Source organism: Macaca thibetana, chromosome 3, assembly GCF_024542745.1.
Source record: "Macaca thibetana thibetana isolate TM-01 chromosome 3, ASM2454274v1, whole genome shotgun sequence".
Lineage (NCBI taxonomy): Eukaryota > Metazoa > Chordata > Mammalia > Primates > Cercopithecidae > Macaca > Macaca thibetana.
The window spans coordinates 167,901,373-167,915,574 of record NC_065580.1 but is presented as its reverse complement, the minus strand read 5'-3'; the positions used below and the strand labels follow the sequence as shown (position 1 = coordinate 167,915,574).

The 14,202-nt window shown below is 39.4% G+C and overlaps 2 protein-coding genes across 4 annotated transcripts in view; one reads left to right on the top strand and one right to left on the bottom strand.

Moving 5' to 3' along the window:
- Window positions 1-14,202, bottom strand: part of RWDD2B (RWD domain containing 2B) — a 1,177,964-nt gene that overhangs the window by 139,064 nt on the left and 1,024,698 nt on the right. The gene's annotated exons all lie outside the window — the stretch shown is intronic.
- The window catches only part of MAP3K7CL (MAP3K7 C-terminal like), a 44,948-nt gene that overhangs the window by 15,152 nt on the left and 15,594 nt on the right, over window positions 1-14,202 (top strand). For all 3 annotated transcript variants that reach the window (XM_050784738.1, XM_050784737.1, XM_050784740.1), the window contains 2 exons: window positions 3,264-3,325; window positions 14,061-14,176. In XM_050784738.1, coding sequence (XP_050640695.1) covers window positions 14,094-14,176 — 83 coding nt within the window. In that variant the 5' untranslated portion in view covers window positions 3,264-3,325; window positions 14,061-14,093. The remainder of the gene's footprint in view (window positions 1-3,263; window positions 3,326-14,060; window positions 14,177-14,202) is intronic.

Below are 14,202 nucleotides of genomic sequence, written 5' to 3'. Positions count from 1 at the left end.
TCAATTAGACTTTTATTTCAACTCAAGGAGTCCAATTTGAAGCTACTTAATTTATCTGTAAAATTATCAGTATGGTCACATATATTTGACTGGACATGGTGTGACTATAAATAAGGATGTAGATTTCCACAGTGGGCCTCATTAATTCTGTTGATACCAGGTGTTTGCTATTTACATTACTGTAGTAAAGTAAATGAAGATTTTTTTTTTTTTTTTTTAAATAATTAAGCAGGAAGGAGTGTGACTTCACAGGAGGCAAGGCGGATTAAGTCTCAGGAAGCCTTGAGGTTCATTCCTGGCTGTCTTCTAGAATTCTAGAATGTCTTAGCTGCTCTCATACTTTACAGAAGTGGTTTCTCCTTCCAACAAGTGCCTGCTTGTCTATGATTATTAGGGTTGGGATGCACAAGTAGAATATGTTCCCATTTACCTTTGCCAAATCATTCTGGCCTTGGACCCAGTGAGCTAAAATGATTGTGATGTCTAGGTTATTAAACTTGTACTGCAGTGAATGTAAATGCAGTTAAGACCAAAATCAGTTTCACAAAGCATAGGTTTTATAATGAAGCCTACCTCTAAAGGGTCAGTGGTGACAAGTGCATTATTTCTGCCTTTTATCCAATTCTTTGCAAATGTTGGGGTGGATTTAACAAGGCACAGTAATGGGCAGAATTTGTCACTTCTAGTCTAAGTAGAGCATTCAAAGGGCCTGGGGACTGAATCCCAATTCCTCTGAAGCCTGTCTTCTAACCTGCAGCAAGGGGCTTGGGAAATTTCTCAGTTTCTACTTGTTCTGTGAGCTAAAGTTAAGTGATATCACTGAATCTGAGGATAGCCATTGTCTAGCATAGGTGCAGATACAAAACAGATTCAAATGTGGTGATGCACTGTCATTATTTTAAACTACTTTTATATGGAAGTATTGTTATACTACTCTTGACTAAAATATACCAGAGACTATTAAGTGATATGACCCTTGAGGGCTTTGGTCAAAGTGAATACCGTGCTTGTTTAAATTATCTTTCTGGTGATTATCTTCGATGCCTTCAATGCCTTAGATGCCAGAAATGCCTTGTGTACTACATTTTATTCTGGACTGTACTATCAGCGCATTGGGAGAGGATACTTGTTTCTGTGTTGTGTGTGGCCCATACCACTCCCTCTAGTTCAAAAAGAACATCAACCAGTTTTTAATCAAGAAATTTGGTGATGACTATGAAAACATAAAAACTATTATCTTTTCTTGCTTTATTATAATTTAAAATAGCTTTGGTTTTTAAATTATTTTTTCACCTTATATTTTGCATACATACCGTATATGTATAGTATATGTAGATGTATGTGTACTGTATATGTGTATGTACACTGTATATGTATATATGCATATGTACTATGTATATGTACCGTATATGTATGTGTACTATATGTATAAGTGTACTGTATATGTAGTATATGCACTGTATCTGTACTGTATATGTATCTGCACTGTATATGTGTACTGTGTGTATGTACTGTATATGTATATGTACTGTACTGCACATATGTATATGTACTGCATATGTATCCGTACTGTATCTGTATGTGTACTGTGTATATCTTACTGTACCTGTACTGTACATATATGTGTACTGTATATGTATCTGTACTGTCTCTATTATATATATGTGTACTGTATGTGTATATGTATGTGTACCGTGTATGTATGTATCTGTACTGTATCTGTATGTGTACTGTATATAACTGTATGTGTATTGTACATATGTGTACTGTATATGTATCTGTACTGTATCTCTATTATATGTGTATGTGTACTATATCTGTATTGTATATGTGTACTGTATATGTATCTGTATTGTACCTGTACTGTATGTATATGTGTACTCTGTATGTACCTGTACTGTATCTCTATTATATATGCATGTGTATGTGTATCTGTATTGTATATGTATGTGTACTGTATATGTATCTACTGTACCTGTACTGTATGTATATGTGTACTCTGTATGTACCTGTACTGTATCTCTATTATATATGCATGTGTATGTGTATCTGTATTGTATGTGTATGTGTACTGTATATGTATCTACTGTACCTGTACTGTATGTATATGTGTACTCTGTATGTACCTGTACTGTATCTCTATTATATATGCATGTGTATGTGTATCTGTATTGTATGTGTATGTGTACTGTATATGTATCTACTGTACCTGTACTGTATGTATATGTGTACTCTGTATGTACCTGTACTGTATCTCTATTATATATGCATGTGTATGTGTATCTGTATTGTATGTGTATGTGTACTGTATATGTATCTACTGTACCTGTACTGTATGTATATGTGTACTGTATATATACTGGGGTAGGGATTGGAAATGAGTGGCCAATGAACCCTTAGAGCCGGAGAGTACCTGGAGATACCAGAGGTTCTGCTTTGTAGCACCAAGGCTGGGTCAGCACTATGTTCTTGAAGAGATTTGGGGGTGACTTGGATATTCTGACCTATATTTTGTTCAGATTTCCTCAAATGCTTCTTAGAACTTCATCTTCCGATCCAGCAACAGCTGCCTATTGCCAACCAGTCAACGTAAGCACGAGTTAGGAGGTCTTTTGGGACTCTCTGGGCTCTGGCGCTCTCTAACAAAGCTGTGAATTCTGCCACAGGGTAGGAGTGCTGCCTGGTGTATTGGAAAGAAACGCCCCATTTGGGTTGCTGCCTGTTTCTCACTGTAACCCAGAACGAGTTTCTGGTTAACTGCCTGTTAGTGTGGTTTGTGGTAGGAGCAGACAGCAATACTGTCACAGCTTGCAGCACTTGGAGTCATTCAGAGCAGAACGAACGCCTCTACTTTTCACTAACATGTTCTCCTGTCCCATTAAAGTCCTTCTGGCCACCTCATTAGCACCTTATTAAAGCATTTTGTTTCATATCATATTTTTTGGTTTTGGCCAATGTAAGAGTATTGAAAGACAAGCAGTCCTTCTTAATTGGAGAGCTACCAGCCTGGACATTTGAGGATTCTGATATTTGCTTGCAAAATTTTGTTCGGGCCAACTAAGCTCTCCACGCATCTGTGCGTACAGAAAACGAGCAAAATTGTCCTTTACACTCTGTCTGTCCCCAACTGAAGTGATGAAAATGACTGAAACAGTGTACACTGATGGTCTAACTATGGGGGAGTCCAAGGACGGTCCCAACAGGGCACCTCTCCTACAAGAAAGAGCTCCATAGTGAAGAATCATTTCATGTTCTTGTTTTAGATGATACACCCCCTGAAGACTCCATTCCTTTGGAATTTCCAGAATTAGACCAGCAGCTACAGGTAAGGATTTTTCTAAAGTCTCTCTTCTTTCCTCCTTAGTGTCAAAGTATAGCGAGCTGGGCAGAGAGTGGCCTGACTAGGGGAGACTGACTTGGACACAGAATGTGGGGCTTTGAAGTCATCAAGGATTACATTTCTAGAGCTCCAAAGTCAGGCTGAAGCCCTCATGGAGTGCCCCTGTCTGGTTATCTGGCTATGGCACCAGGACATCAAGTGCTTATAGTGTAAATTGCCTCCTATTTTTAAGGAGTTCTGGAGCCTGGGAAAAGGACGGGTCCCTGCTCTACTTTGGTATGGCTGTCTCGATGCCATTGCAGTTTTGGCTGTGTTTGGGGTTAGTGGTTTAGTGATCAACTCCGCAGAGAAAACTTACCATGTTTGCCAAGACTTTGGAATAACCTTCCTTTCTCCGTTCCCTGCCCCTTCCCCAGTTCTCTGACAACTTTTAATGGAATATAATTATTTTAAGTTAAACCTTCTGAAAATTGACTTGTTGGACCCATGAAAAATTATTTTGTATATGTAGTTTCTGAATGATCTGTCGAAAGATATTTTAATACACCAGAATTATTTGAAAGGAGCTCATTTATCACATTTTAATTTTCTTTAGATTATCCATGGTGATTCCAGGCAAAAATGGCTTTTGGAAGAGGTTCTGTCTAAAATACCTGGATACTGCCCTTGGGCCAGCCATTGACTTGAATACTTAACTTTGTAGTCACATTTGGACAAGTCCAGTAGGGGTCTTGAATCCTGTACACAGACATTTCTTGGTCGCCACTTTTTTCTCCTAAATATTGATTTTTGAAAGCCTTTAGAAGGGATTTGTAACCTCCAGTTCCCAACAGGCCCTGACATACCCTATTATCTTACACACAGCAGCTTTTCCCATTTGTGGGTGTGCCTTGTGTCCTAAGGTCATTTGAGTTTGGGATTCTTATTCCTGGACAGCCCTCAACGGAGGTGGAAGAAGAACCAAGAATGAGCCCTTCCACAAGCCAAGATAGTGTTCCCTTTTGTTTGCTTCTGTTCTTACCTCAGTACACAGGCACTGTGTTAAAAACCTGGGTCAGGTTTGAAAAGCTGGTGTTCTACTGCCAGGGTGCTCTCTAAAAAACCAACTGAGGGCGACTCAGGTGTGACCTGGCCGCTTGGAGGAGTCCTCATTCTCACCTTTGCAGCAGTCCTGGGTATTGTCTCAGTTTTCCAACAGAAAGCTGCTCAACAGAGCAGTATAGCTATGTAGGTATTACTGAAAATAGTATAGGAGATTGGAGGGTTACGCTGATCACCACACAGCTGTCAAAAGAGCTCTGTCATCCCTAAAATCTCCTCTCTAGCTATCAGCCATCATGTCTCCTTTTTTTCTGTCCTCCATGCAGGGTTCTCAACCCAGCTCTCCTGGCTTCTAATATCTAACTATGGTCTCTCCCTCCCCTTCCCCCACCAGTATCTCTTCTTTTCAGCATGAAGAAGAACAATTCAAACCTCCCTCTGCCTTTCCTTTGAGACAGAGTCTCCCTCTGTCACCTAGGCTGGAGTACAGTGGGGTGATCTCAGCTCACTGCAAACTCCACCTCCTGGGTTCAAGCGATTCTCCCATCTCAGCCTCCCTAGTAGCTGGAATAACAGGCGTGTGCCACCACACCTGGCTAATTTTTGTATTTTTAGTAGAGACGGGATTTTGCCATGTTGCCCAGACTGGTCTCAAACTCCTGACCTCAAGCAATCCGCCCGCCTCAGCCTCCCAAAGTGCTGGGATTGCAGGTGTGAGCCACCACGCCTGGCCTGCATTTTCTTCTGATGTGCTCACATTGCAAATGATGGTTCTTGCTTAGGTTCTGTTCTCACACAGGGGCTGTCTATGTGCTACTGGTGGTGTAATTGGGATTGCCATTGAAAGTAATGCCATTGGCCAGGTGCCGTGCGTCACGCCTGTAATCCCAGCACTTTGGGAGGCTGAGGCAGGTGGATAAGACCAACCTGGTCAATATGGTGAAACCCCATCTCTACTAAAAATACAAAAATTAGCCAGGTGTGGTGGCACGCGCCTATAGTCACAGCTACTAGGGAGGCTGAGGCAGGAGAATCACTTGAAACTGGGAGGCGGAGGTTGCAGTGAGCTGAAGGTTGCTGTGAGCCAAAATTATACCACTGCACTCCAGCCTGGGCAACAGAGCAAGACTCCGTCTCAAAAAAAATATAAAAGAAAGTAATGGCAAAAACTACAACTTCTTTTGCACCAGCCTAATAGCTATTTTTTCCTCTAGTCACATTTTTTCCTCTTTATTCTGTGGTCACATCAAAGCTATTTTGTTATCATGGAAATTAGGTGAAAATAAGGAGTAAACATGTTTTGGAAATAAAACACTAAAAGCATATTCAGGTTCTTGTTCTCTCCTCAAATTATGGATCATTAATTCTACTTTTTTGTGTTGGAACAAAATTTTTTCCTTTGGGAACTTTAATGGTCTTCTCTGGCTCATGGATCATTCTCCACAAGACTCACAGTAGCCTTGGCAATTATCCAGATAATTTTTTCTGTTAAAGCATTGCCAGGTCCATTTGAATTTTATAGCTTTAATTCCACTTGACATATATTAGAAATTAAGTCTATTTAATTATTTTACTCTAATGAAACTATTTCATCTTCATTGATCTTTAATGAATTAGGCAGTTGAGAGGGTAGTTTCTGGCTCAGGGTTTTGATTTTTTTCCCCTTAAAGTATGATAGTGCTTTATCTCTTTGTGAATGGAGAGAGCGTTACCAGCAATACAACTAAACACATTTCAGTAAGTGCTTGTTTGTTGAGTGAAGGATAGGAGTGAGTGTTACAAACATTCACCAGTTGTCAAGGCATTTGGGTAGGGTTGCCTCTGTCTAGAGCTGTTGCCTGTTATCTTTATTCTGTACTCCAGGGCGTGAGTGACTAAAGAGCAAGACGGTGATGGTTGGGAGGAGAAATCTAACAGAAAATGACATCTGAAAGCAAATGTTTATTTCTATGCTTAGCATAAGCATATACATTTATGCCTTCTGTAGCAGGAAGTCTCTGTATTGAAAGCAATGCAAATGCTTCATGTACAAAAAGAACAATCTATTACACGGAGCGGGCCACCTTTACAGTCAGTCTCGTGTGCTTTCATCACACAGTAATGGCTCTTGGAATTTTGTCCACTATCATCATCCACTATGGAAGAGTAAAAGTTGGGTTACAGAGGCATATGAAGTGCTTTGTGGTTGCAACTATTTGCTTAAGAATGAACTGAGTCTTCATGACCTCTATCAGAGATTTAAACATTTTCTTGGTGGAAAATAAATGATGCCAGGTATTGCCAGCCCCATTCTCTGCAAAACCTCGGATTTAAATCCCACCAAAGCACACTGAGTACCTATTAGGCAAGGGATGTTTCCCTACATATGATCTCATTTGATCCTTACGTTAATCAGTACGCTAACTATTATGTCTCCGCTTTACAGATGAGAAACTTGAGGCCAAATTTTGGTCTAAATACATTTACTATTCCCTTCTTTCCCTCACGCTTTTTAAGGAACATACAGGCTGCTTAAATTACTTTGATAGGTGGAAACTTTTTTTGTTTGTTTGTTTCTGTTTTGCAAGGTTGCCATAATGTTGTTATAGAATAACCTTGTAAAATCTGTTCTGACTTTCTGATATCCATTACACATGCGTTGGTAGTTTATAAAATGCTGCTATAAAATAGCTATTTGGTAGATACTCGATCACTAATTTGACCCCCAGCATTTTTCTGTTGTTTTGCCAAGAATGTGGACATGTTTGAGCATGTAATTCGCAGTGCTGCTATTTTCACAGAAGCCAAAAAAAGCCTTGTGCAAGAATAGCAGTGACAAACATTTCTCTTGATGTCTCTATTAATGCAAAATATTGAGCAAGAGACCGCAGGAGAAGGTAGGTGTTAAAATGAACATCTCTTTATAATGTTCATTTGTGGGCCTTGGGCCTCCATCCAGGGGTAGGTGGAAGGTCAATTCTATTTGTGCAGATTCCTTTCTTGGGACTAGATTTCTAAATTTCCCATGGCCATCAGGGGCAGTATTTGAGTAGAGCTAATGTAGATGATATAGTCAGAAGAAAGGAGGCCCAATTCTATGTCCATTTCTAAGAATGAATGAAAAATCACTATTCTCTTTCGTTTTTATTTTTTGAGACAAAGTCTTGCTCTGTCACCTAGGCTGGAGTGCAGTGGCATGATCATGGCTCACTGCAGCCTTGACTTCCCTGAGCTCAGGTGATCCTCCCACCCCAGCCTCCTGAGTAGCTGAGACCACAGGTGCATGCCACCACACCTGGCTAATTTTTGTATTTTTCATAGAGATAGGGTTTTGCCATGTTGCCCAGATTGGTCTCAAACTCCTGGGCTCAAGGGATCTACCCACCTCAGGCTCCCAAAGTGCTGAGATTACAGATGTGAACCAACACACCTAGCCATTACTTTTCTTCAGGTCTCAGCTTCTTTCTGTCTGACCTGTCTCTCTCTGTTCTAAAAGATGGTGGAATCCTTTCATGGTCCCAGGGTTTGGGTCAAGACCAAGCCTGTCTTACTGCTTAAGCGTGTTATGTTTTTGGAACCATGATTTGACTTACACATGATCCAAAACTATGCTACAACGTGGTCTTAACTGCATTGGAATGAGAAATATGTTCTATTGTCAGGTAGAGGACATGATGACTAGTAGATTGTAATTAAAAACATCCTAATGAGAATGACAATGACCAAAGCATGGGCATTAGCATTGGGTTGGCCTGGATTTGGATCTCAGCTAAATTTGTGATTTCCGGCTTGTTATTTACTCTCTTGAAAGCTCACTTCTCAACTGCAAAGTGGAGATAACTATATCAATCTCACATTGTTGTGGGAATTAAATATGGTAATGAGTAGATCTAGCACAGACCTTGACAAAATCATTGCTCAATTAATGTAAATTTCATTCTCTGGTGAAATTATTTATTGAATAAAATACTTAAGAATAAGTAATTTATTTTTATTCATGTAAAATGAAATAAAAGCATCTCCTTGGGATTTTAAGTTAGGGATAGAAGTTCTGATACCCTCTTCTTTTCATTAAGCCAAGGTGCTTTGAAAACAATAGGACTTTTTTTAACCAAATTGAGCAATAGCTTCAATCCCTCCTTAAAGTCCTCCTATCTAATCTGACAGTGACAGGTGTCTCTGTGGTACACACTGAACTAACAGAGTCTGATAAGTCCAGAAACTGATGTCACCTCCAGAAATAAACAATTTCGTAGCTTCAGTTGTGTACCATAATATCCTGTTATCCGAGCAGCCTCTCCGGAAACTTCTGTTAGGTTTTGCATCAATATATCGCTTGACATCTGGGAAATGAAAATGATAGAAAATGAAGAAGTCTAGCCTTCCAGGATTCTGCTACACTGGTCTTTAACATCCATCTGGAAATGTGGTTAGGATGTATTCTCATAGAAAGCACCAGACATAGCCGACATTTTCTGTCATACACACATTGAAAAGTATCTTATACTGCAAGTTTTCTTTGACTGCTGTGTCCACACAGAAAACATATATAGATACGTTGGAGCTTTTCAATAATGCTTTTAATTTTTTTTTTTGTTTGTTTGTTTTGAGAAGCTCAGTTGTCATTTGGGTACGGCTTGTTCAAAAAGTTTGCTACTCTTGTGTTCTTTCTCCTTTTGATATTATGTCAACAGAAATGACGTAAATATACTTTACTCCAATGTAACATGATATATAAGTTCTGTAGTATAATTGACAGTGCTTAACTTGTACTGTAATGTAGATACTATATAAATGTCAGTTCTTAAAATATTTAAAGTTCTAAGATAATAGAGTTCTTAAATATCGAAATCAGCATGGACTGTGTTTTTCCTCTCAGTTTTAACAAACGATGCTTGTTAATTGTAAGACATTACAATGTAATGTAAATTTAAATCGGACACCCCCATCTTTCCCCAAAGTAGGTAATCCTGAGAATCAAGGAATAAATACAAAGACTGTTCAGCGAGTGTAGAATGTTTAGCTTCCTAAATATATCTCCTGTGTGGGAAGCTGGGATAGGAAAATTAAATTCTTACATTTTTGAAGAGGATGGGGCCAGTAGCATTCGCAGAAGCCAAGTAGAAAACGGAAACGCCTGAGCCGGCTTTGCTCCTAGCCCAGGGTGGCTTGGCTGCGTCCTTCCCCATGGGGCCTGTTCCGGGGAGTGGAATCCACTTCGGGAGGAGCTTGCTATGAACCGGCGGCTCAGGCAGAGAGCAGAATAGCACCTTGTGGCTCAAGCCGGCATTCTTGGAACGGGACCCTGCGGTTTCTCTCTTACTTCATCTTGTTAAATCGGTCCTGATAATTGGGGCGGATACCAGAGATAGTAGCAGCTCCTTCACACTGCACTGCCATGAAATATTAAGCCCTTGCAAGTTCCATCCTCAGGCGGCAGCAGGAGGAGGCGGAGATGGAGGAAAAGGGGGTGAGGAGGAAGTATCTCCTCCTGGGCTGTGACCTCACCCTAGCCCCAATCTGTGTCTTGGAAACATGTGTTTCAAAGTTGGCTTGAGGCACTGTTAGGAGAATGTCTTAATTTCACCTCCTTAGAACTGGCTGTGTTGTTTAGTAAACCAGATACGATGGCAGTGAGTGCATCTGAAAAGCTGCTGCTGTGACCACACAGCATTTGTGCTCTAGTACATCAGTAGTATCTTTTTCTTCAACTTGTCAACTGAACTATTTTTGGATTCCTTTTCTTTGAAGTGCAATATTTCATTCTTTAAGCAGGAAGGTGGGCTAAGTGTATCCAAAATGGGAGGATGTAGCATCATTATGGAGAGAATAACAAGGGAATTTTTTTTCCTCCGGATCTGGAAAAAAATTATTTAACAACATTAAGAGTTTATTTATCGTACATCCGTTCCCAGCATGGGCTTAGAACTATGAAAATCTCTCTGACAAGAACAGTCAAAATCAAGCAATGAGAACTGAAATAGTGTCACTTTTATTGCAAGAAGTTAATAGATGTTTTTTCATCTAGTTACCCACAGGTATTCTTTTAAGTTATTTTTCAGTTTTTAATTTGAGCATGTGTTACATAAACCCACGTAGAGTCAATTAATTCATGAGTGCCAGTGTTTTACATGTCATGTTACTTAAGCGTACTCGTCCTCCATTTTTAAACTGAAAACCTGATTCTTGAATTCTAGGAATCGATTTCCTCAGGCAGAAGTTTATGTTTGATTAATATTGTTGGCCATATATTGTCTCTTATTTTGAGGGATTACCTCTCAAAAGGTAAGGTAAGAGAGGATTGCCCTCAGTCAGGACCTGATGATACAACACACATACACACATTATATCACAAAGCAATGAGAGTTACTCTGTCCCCCACAGAACAACACATCAGATTATTCTACAGTGCCACTTTTTGTATTAGGTATAAAACCTGACTATCTTGATACTTGTATTCACTAGCCTGGTGGGACGAGAACCATATATATTTAAGCAAATTCTTTGGTCAGTTTCCTGGGCTGGGGTAAATGGCTAATGATGTCAACTGCCTTCTAAGAACAGTGGATTCTGTTGACCCAAGAGCACTTTGATTTGCCAAACAATGGCAATAATATCCATTATTATTTGGCTGCTGGAATATCCAATATCCCAGCAGCAAAAAACGTGTTTGGGGTTACCAGTGAATGGCTTGAGATTATAAAGGGGTGAGAAATTTGAAGTTCTCTGGGGAGAAATTTGGGAAAGTGAGGAAGATTGACTACAAGTGGAGTCAGATTCTCCTAGGTAACCCTGGCAGCACTGCTTAGAAGACGATGGGCTAGAGACAGCAGAAAGGTTTAATGAAATAATTTTTTGCATTAATTTTTTTCTCATTATGGGTAAAAATGCATATGATAAAATTTACCATCTTAACCATTTCTAAGTGTACAGTTTGGTAGTGTTGAGTATGTTCACATTGTTGTGCAACCAATCTCCAGAACTTTTTCATCTTGCAAAATAGAAAGTCTATTCCCATTAAACAACAATTCCTTATTTCCCTCTTCCTCTGGCAACTAATGAGAGAATTTTACAATGTTTTGGTGGGTTATGCAATATAACCTTCCTCTTTGCTTAAAAAAGAGAAATCTATATTACTCTTTAATGTTTTCATACAAACTGGGAGCATTTGAAGTGTTGCTGAGTTGTATGTCAAGTTGAAGGCTTCGTTTTCAGGATCCAGAGGCTGAAATGACCCCTGGAATCTTTGTACTCTCTGAAAACTGGATACAAAGTATTTTAGGCTTATTCTTTTTTTGATTGTCCCTTCTTTATGATGGGAAGTCTTGAAAATATTATTATGTATAGATAGCATGATCGTGCTGCTGAAAGCACATGTGGGTATCTTGAAATATGTATCATTACATACCATTAGTGGCATGATCACGCTACCTACAGATAATAACATCTTTGAATTTCCTACAATTAAGAGATGCCAATAATAAAAAAAGAACAAATGACAACATTTCCCACTTAGTGAAAAGCATTACAGGTGGCAAGCTGGGGTGAGGAAGGGAAGGCCTCTGTCTTCTTAAGAAAGTTATTAATGTACTTTTCAGTTTTCCTTTTAAATTATAGCAGCAAAAGACATACCTCCCTTTACATGGCTATTCTCTATGTTCTCTTAAAGCTGTGAATCCTTCATGCAGAATTCTAGAACTTTTTGGCTGTCACATAGTTAACTGTACTGAATTCATGGTTCAGGTACCTACATGTACTGAGCTCTTGTTTCAACTGAGTATAGCCCCGTGTGGTGTTTGTAAGGACAGGATCTGATGTGTAGTCTTAGGACCTTCCAGGAGACAAATCCTTTAACAGGGCACAGATGATTTAACAGCTTGGCTATGGTGCCCAGAATAAATTGCTTTCATTCCCCTTACTGTTATACCTGGTAAGTTGCCAGTGTAACAGGTGAAAATTGATGAGTGGGTAGCGATTTCTGGGGCACAGACTGGAGGAGCCAGGAGTTCTGAATTCCTTTGGCAACAGCTTTATCTCATGGGGAGAGTTATACTGTAGTACTACTGTGCATTATTTTTCAATTTAATCCTGTATAGAAAGGGATAATGGTTCCAACAGGCTGAGTTTATCCTGTGAATGTGTTCATGGGCAGTAGAGAAAGATGCTGCCTAATATGATTACTATTAGATTTTCCATGAACTAGGATGTAACAGATGTTCCACGTGAAGGTAAATTTGATCAAAATCTATTTAGAATTTTATTTCCTTTAAACATCTCTACTCAGAGGCCTCATGATAAATAGGAAGGTCATCTTATCTATCAATCAGACAGTAAAGTTTATTGAATTTCTATTATATCGTGGGAAGGATCACTAAATATGACACCCACAGAAATCTGTGTCCTTGAAGAATATAATGAGAGGAACAAATAGTAAAAACTTCATTAGTTCTCCATTTCCTTATATAAAATTAGTGACAATATGACCTTGTCAGATACTACATATATATATATATATATATATATATATATATATATATAATATACCATTTTGAAGAAAGGATAAGATTGAAGAACCTATTTCACAATAAACTGATATTTCTCAGATTTTATATACATTTTTTTCTACATATAATTGAAAAGGGTGATTTAAAAAAACTCTTAACTAGTATTCCTAAAAGTAGTACTTTTTTTTTTCCTTTTGGGATGGAGTCTTACTCTGTCACCCAGGCTGGATGCAGTGGCATGATCTCGGCTTACTGCAACCTCCACCTCCTGGGTTCAAGCAATTCTCCTGCCTCAGTCTCCCAAGTAGCTGGGACTAAAGGTGCATGCCGCCATGCCTGGCTAATTTTTGTATTTTTAGTAGAGATCGGTTTTCATCATGTTGGCCAGGCTGGTCTTGAACACCTGGCCTCAAGCGATCCACCTGGCCTAAAAGTGGTACTTTTAATCACGCATTGCTAAACAAGAAATTAGAATAATACACTTGGGGGAAACTCGTTCTTTAAAAATAATTCCTAGAAGTAGGGTTTTCACCATGTTGCAGTCAGAAAGGTTTGCCGCGCTGATCTTTGTTTCTTCCATGGATGGGAGAAAAAGAGAGACATGAATCTTACACGGATGGTTTTTTTTTTTAGGGGGAGGGAGATCTGGCCTTTCTTACAGGTTTGTTAATCCTTGCAAGCATTATTTCTGGCTCAGCATCTTTCTTTAGGTCAGATGCATTTCTCAGAAGAGAGCTTTTCTTCTCTACTCTGTAAGATGAGATTATACCTCCTGACTACAGGAACAGAAAGCAAGGGGTAATTGAACAGACAACTGAACTGTTTCCCCACCACTGCTCTTCTCTAAAGCAGAGTCTAAGATTTCGAGGGAGTACTGTAGAATCCTTGAGAGACTTCTTTTTACTCCATCACGTGGCAGGTAACTGACATGTAATGGATTTCAGGGCTCTGGCTTAGGCCAGAGATGTCCATGAATGACACTGGGAGACGAATGTGGGGACTATCTGTCCACCTCTCTATTTTCAGTCAAATAGAATCAGCTGAACTCTGTTGAATGGTGACTAACAATGCTGTTCTCATGTTAAAAAAAAAAAGAAAGAAAAAACCTTCCTTTAAAGAACATCAGCAGAGCAAAATGGTTGGTAATTTATCCTGATGCAAAGAAATGGACTAATTTCATCTTCTTGTTTGTGAAGCCCCTGCCACCTTGTCATGACTCCGCGGAATCCATGGAGGTGTTCAAACAGCACTGCCAAATAGCAGAAGAATACCATGAGGTCAAAAAGGAAATCGCCCTGCTTGAGCAAAGAAAGTAAGTACCTACCCCCCACCCCCCAC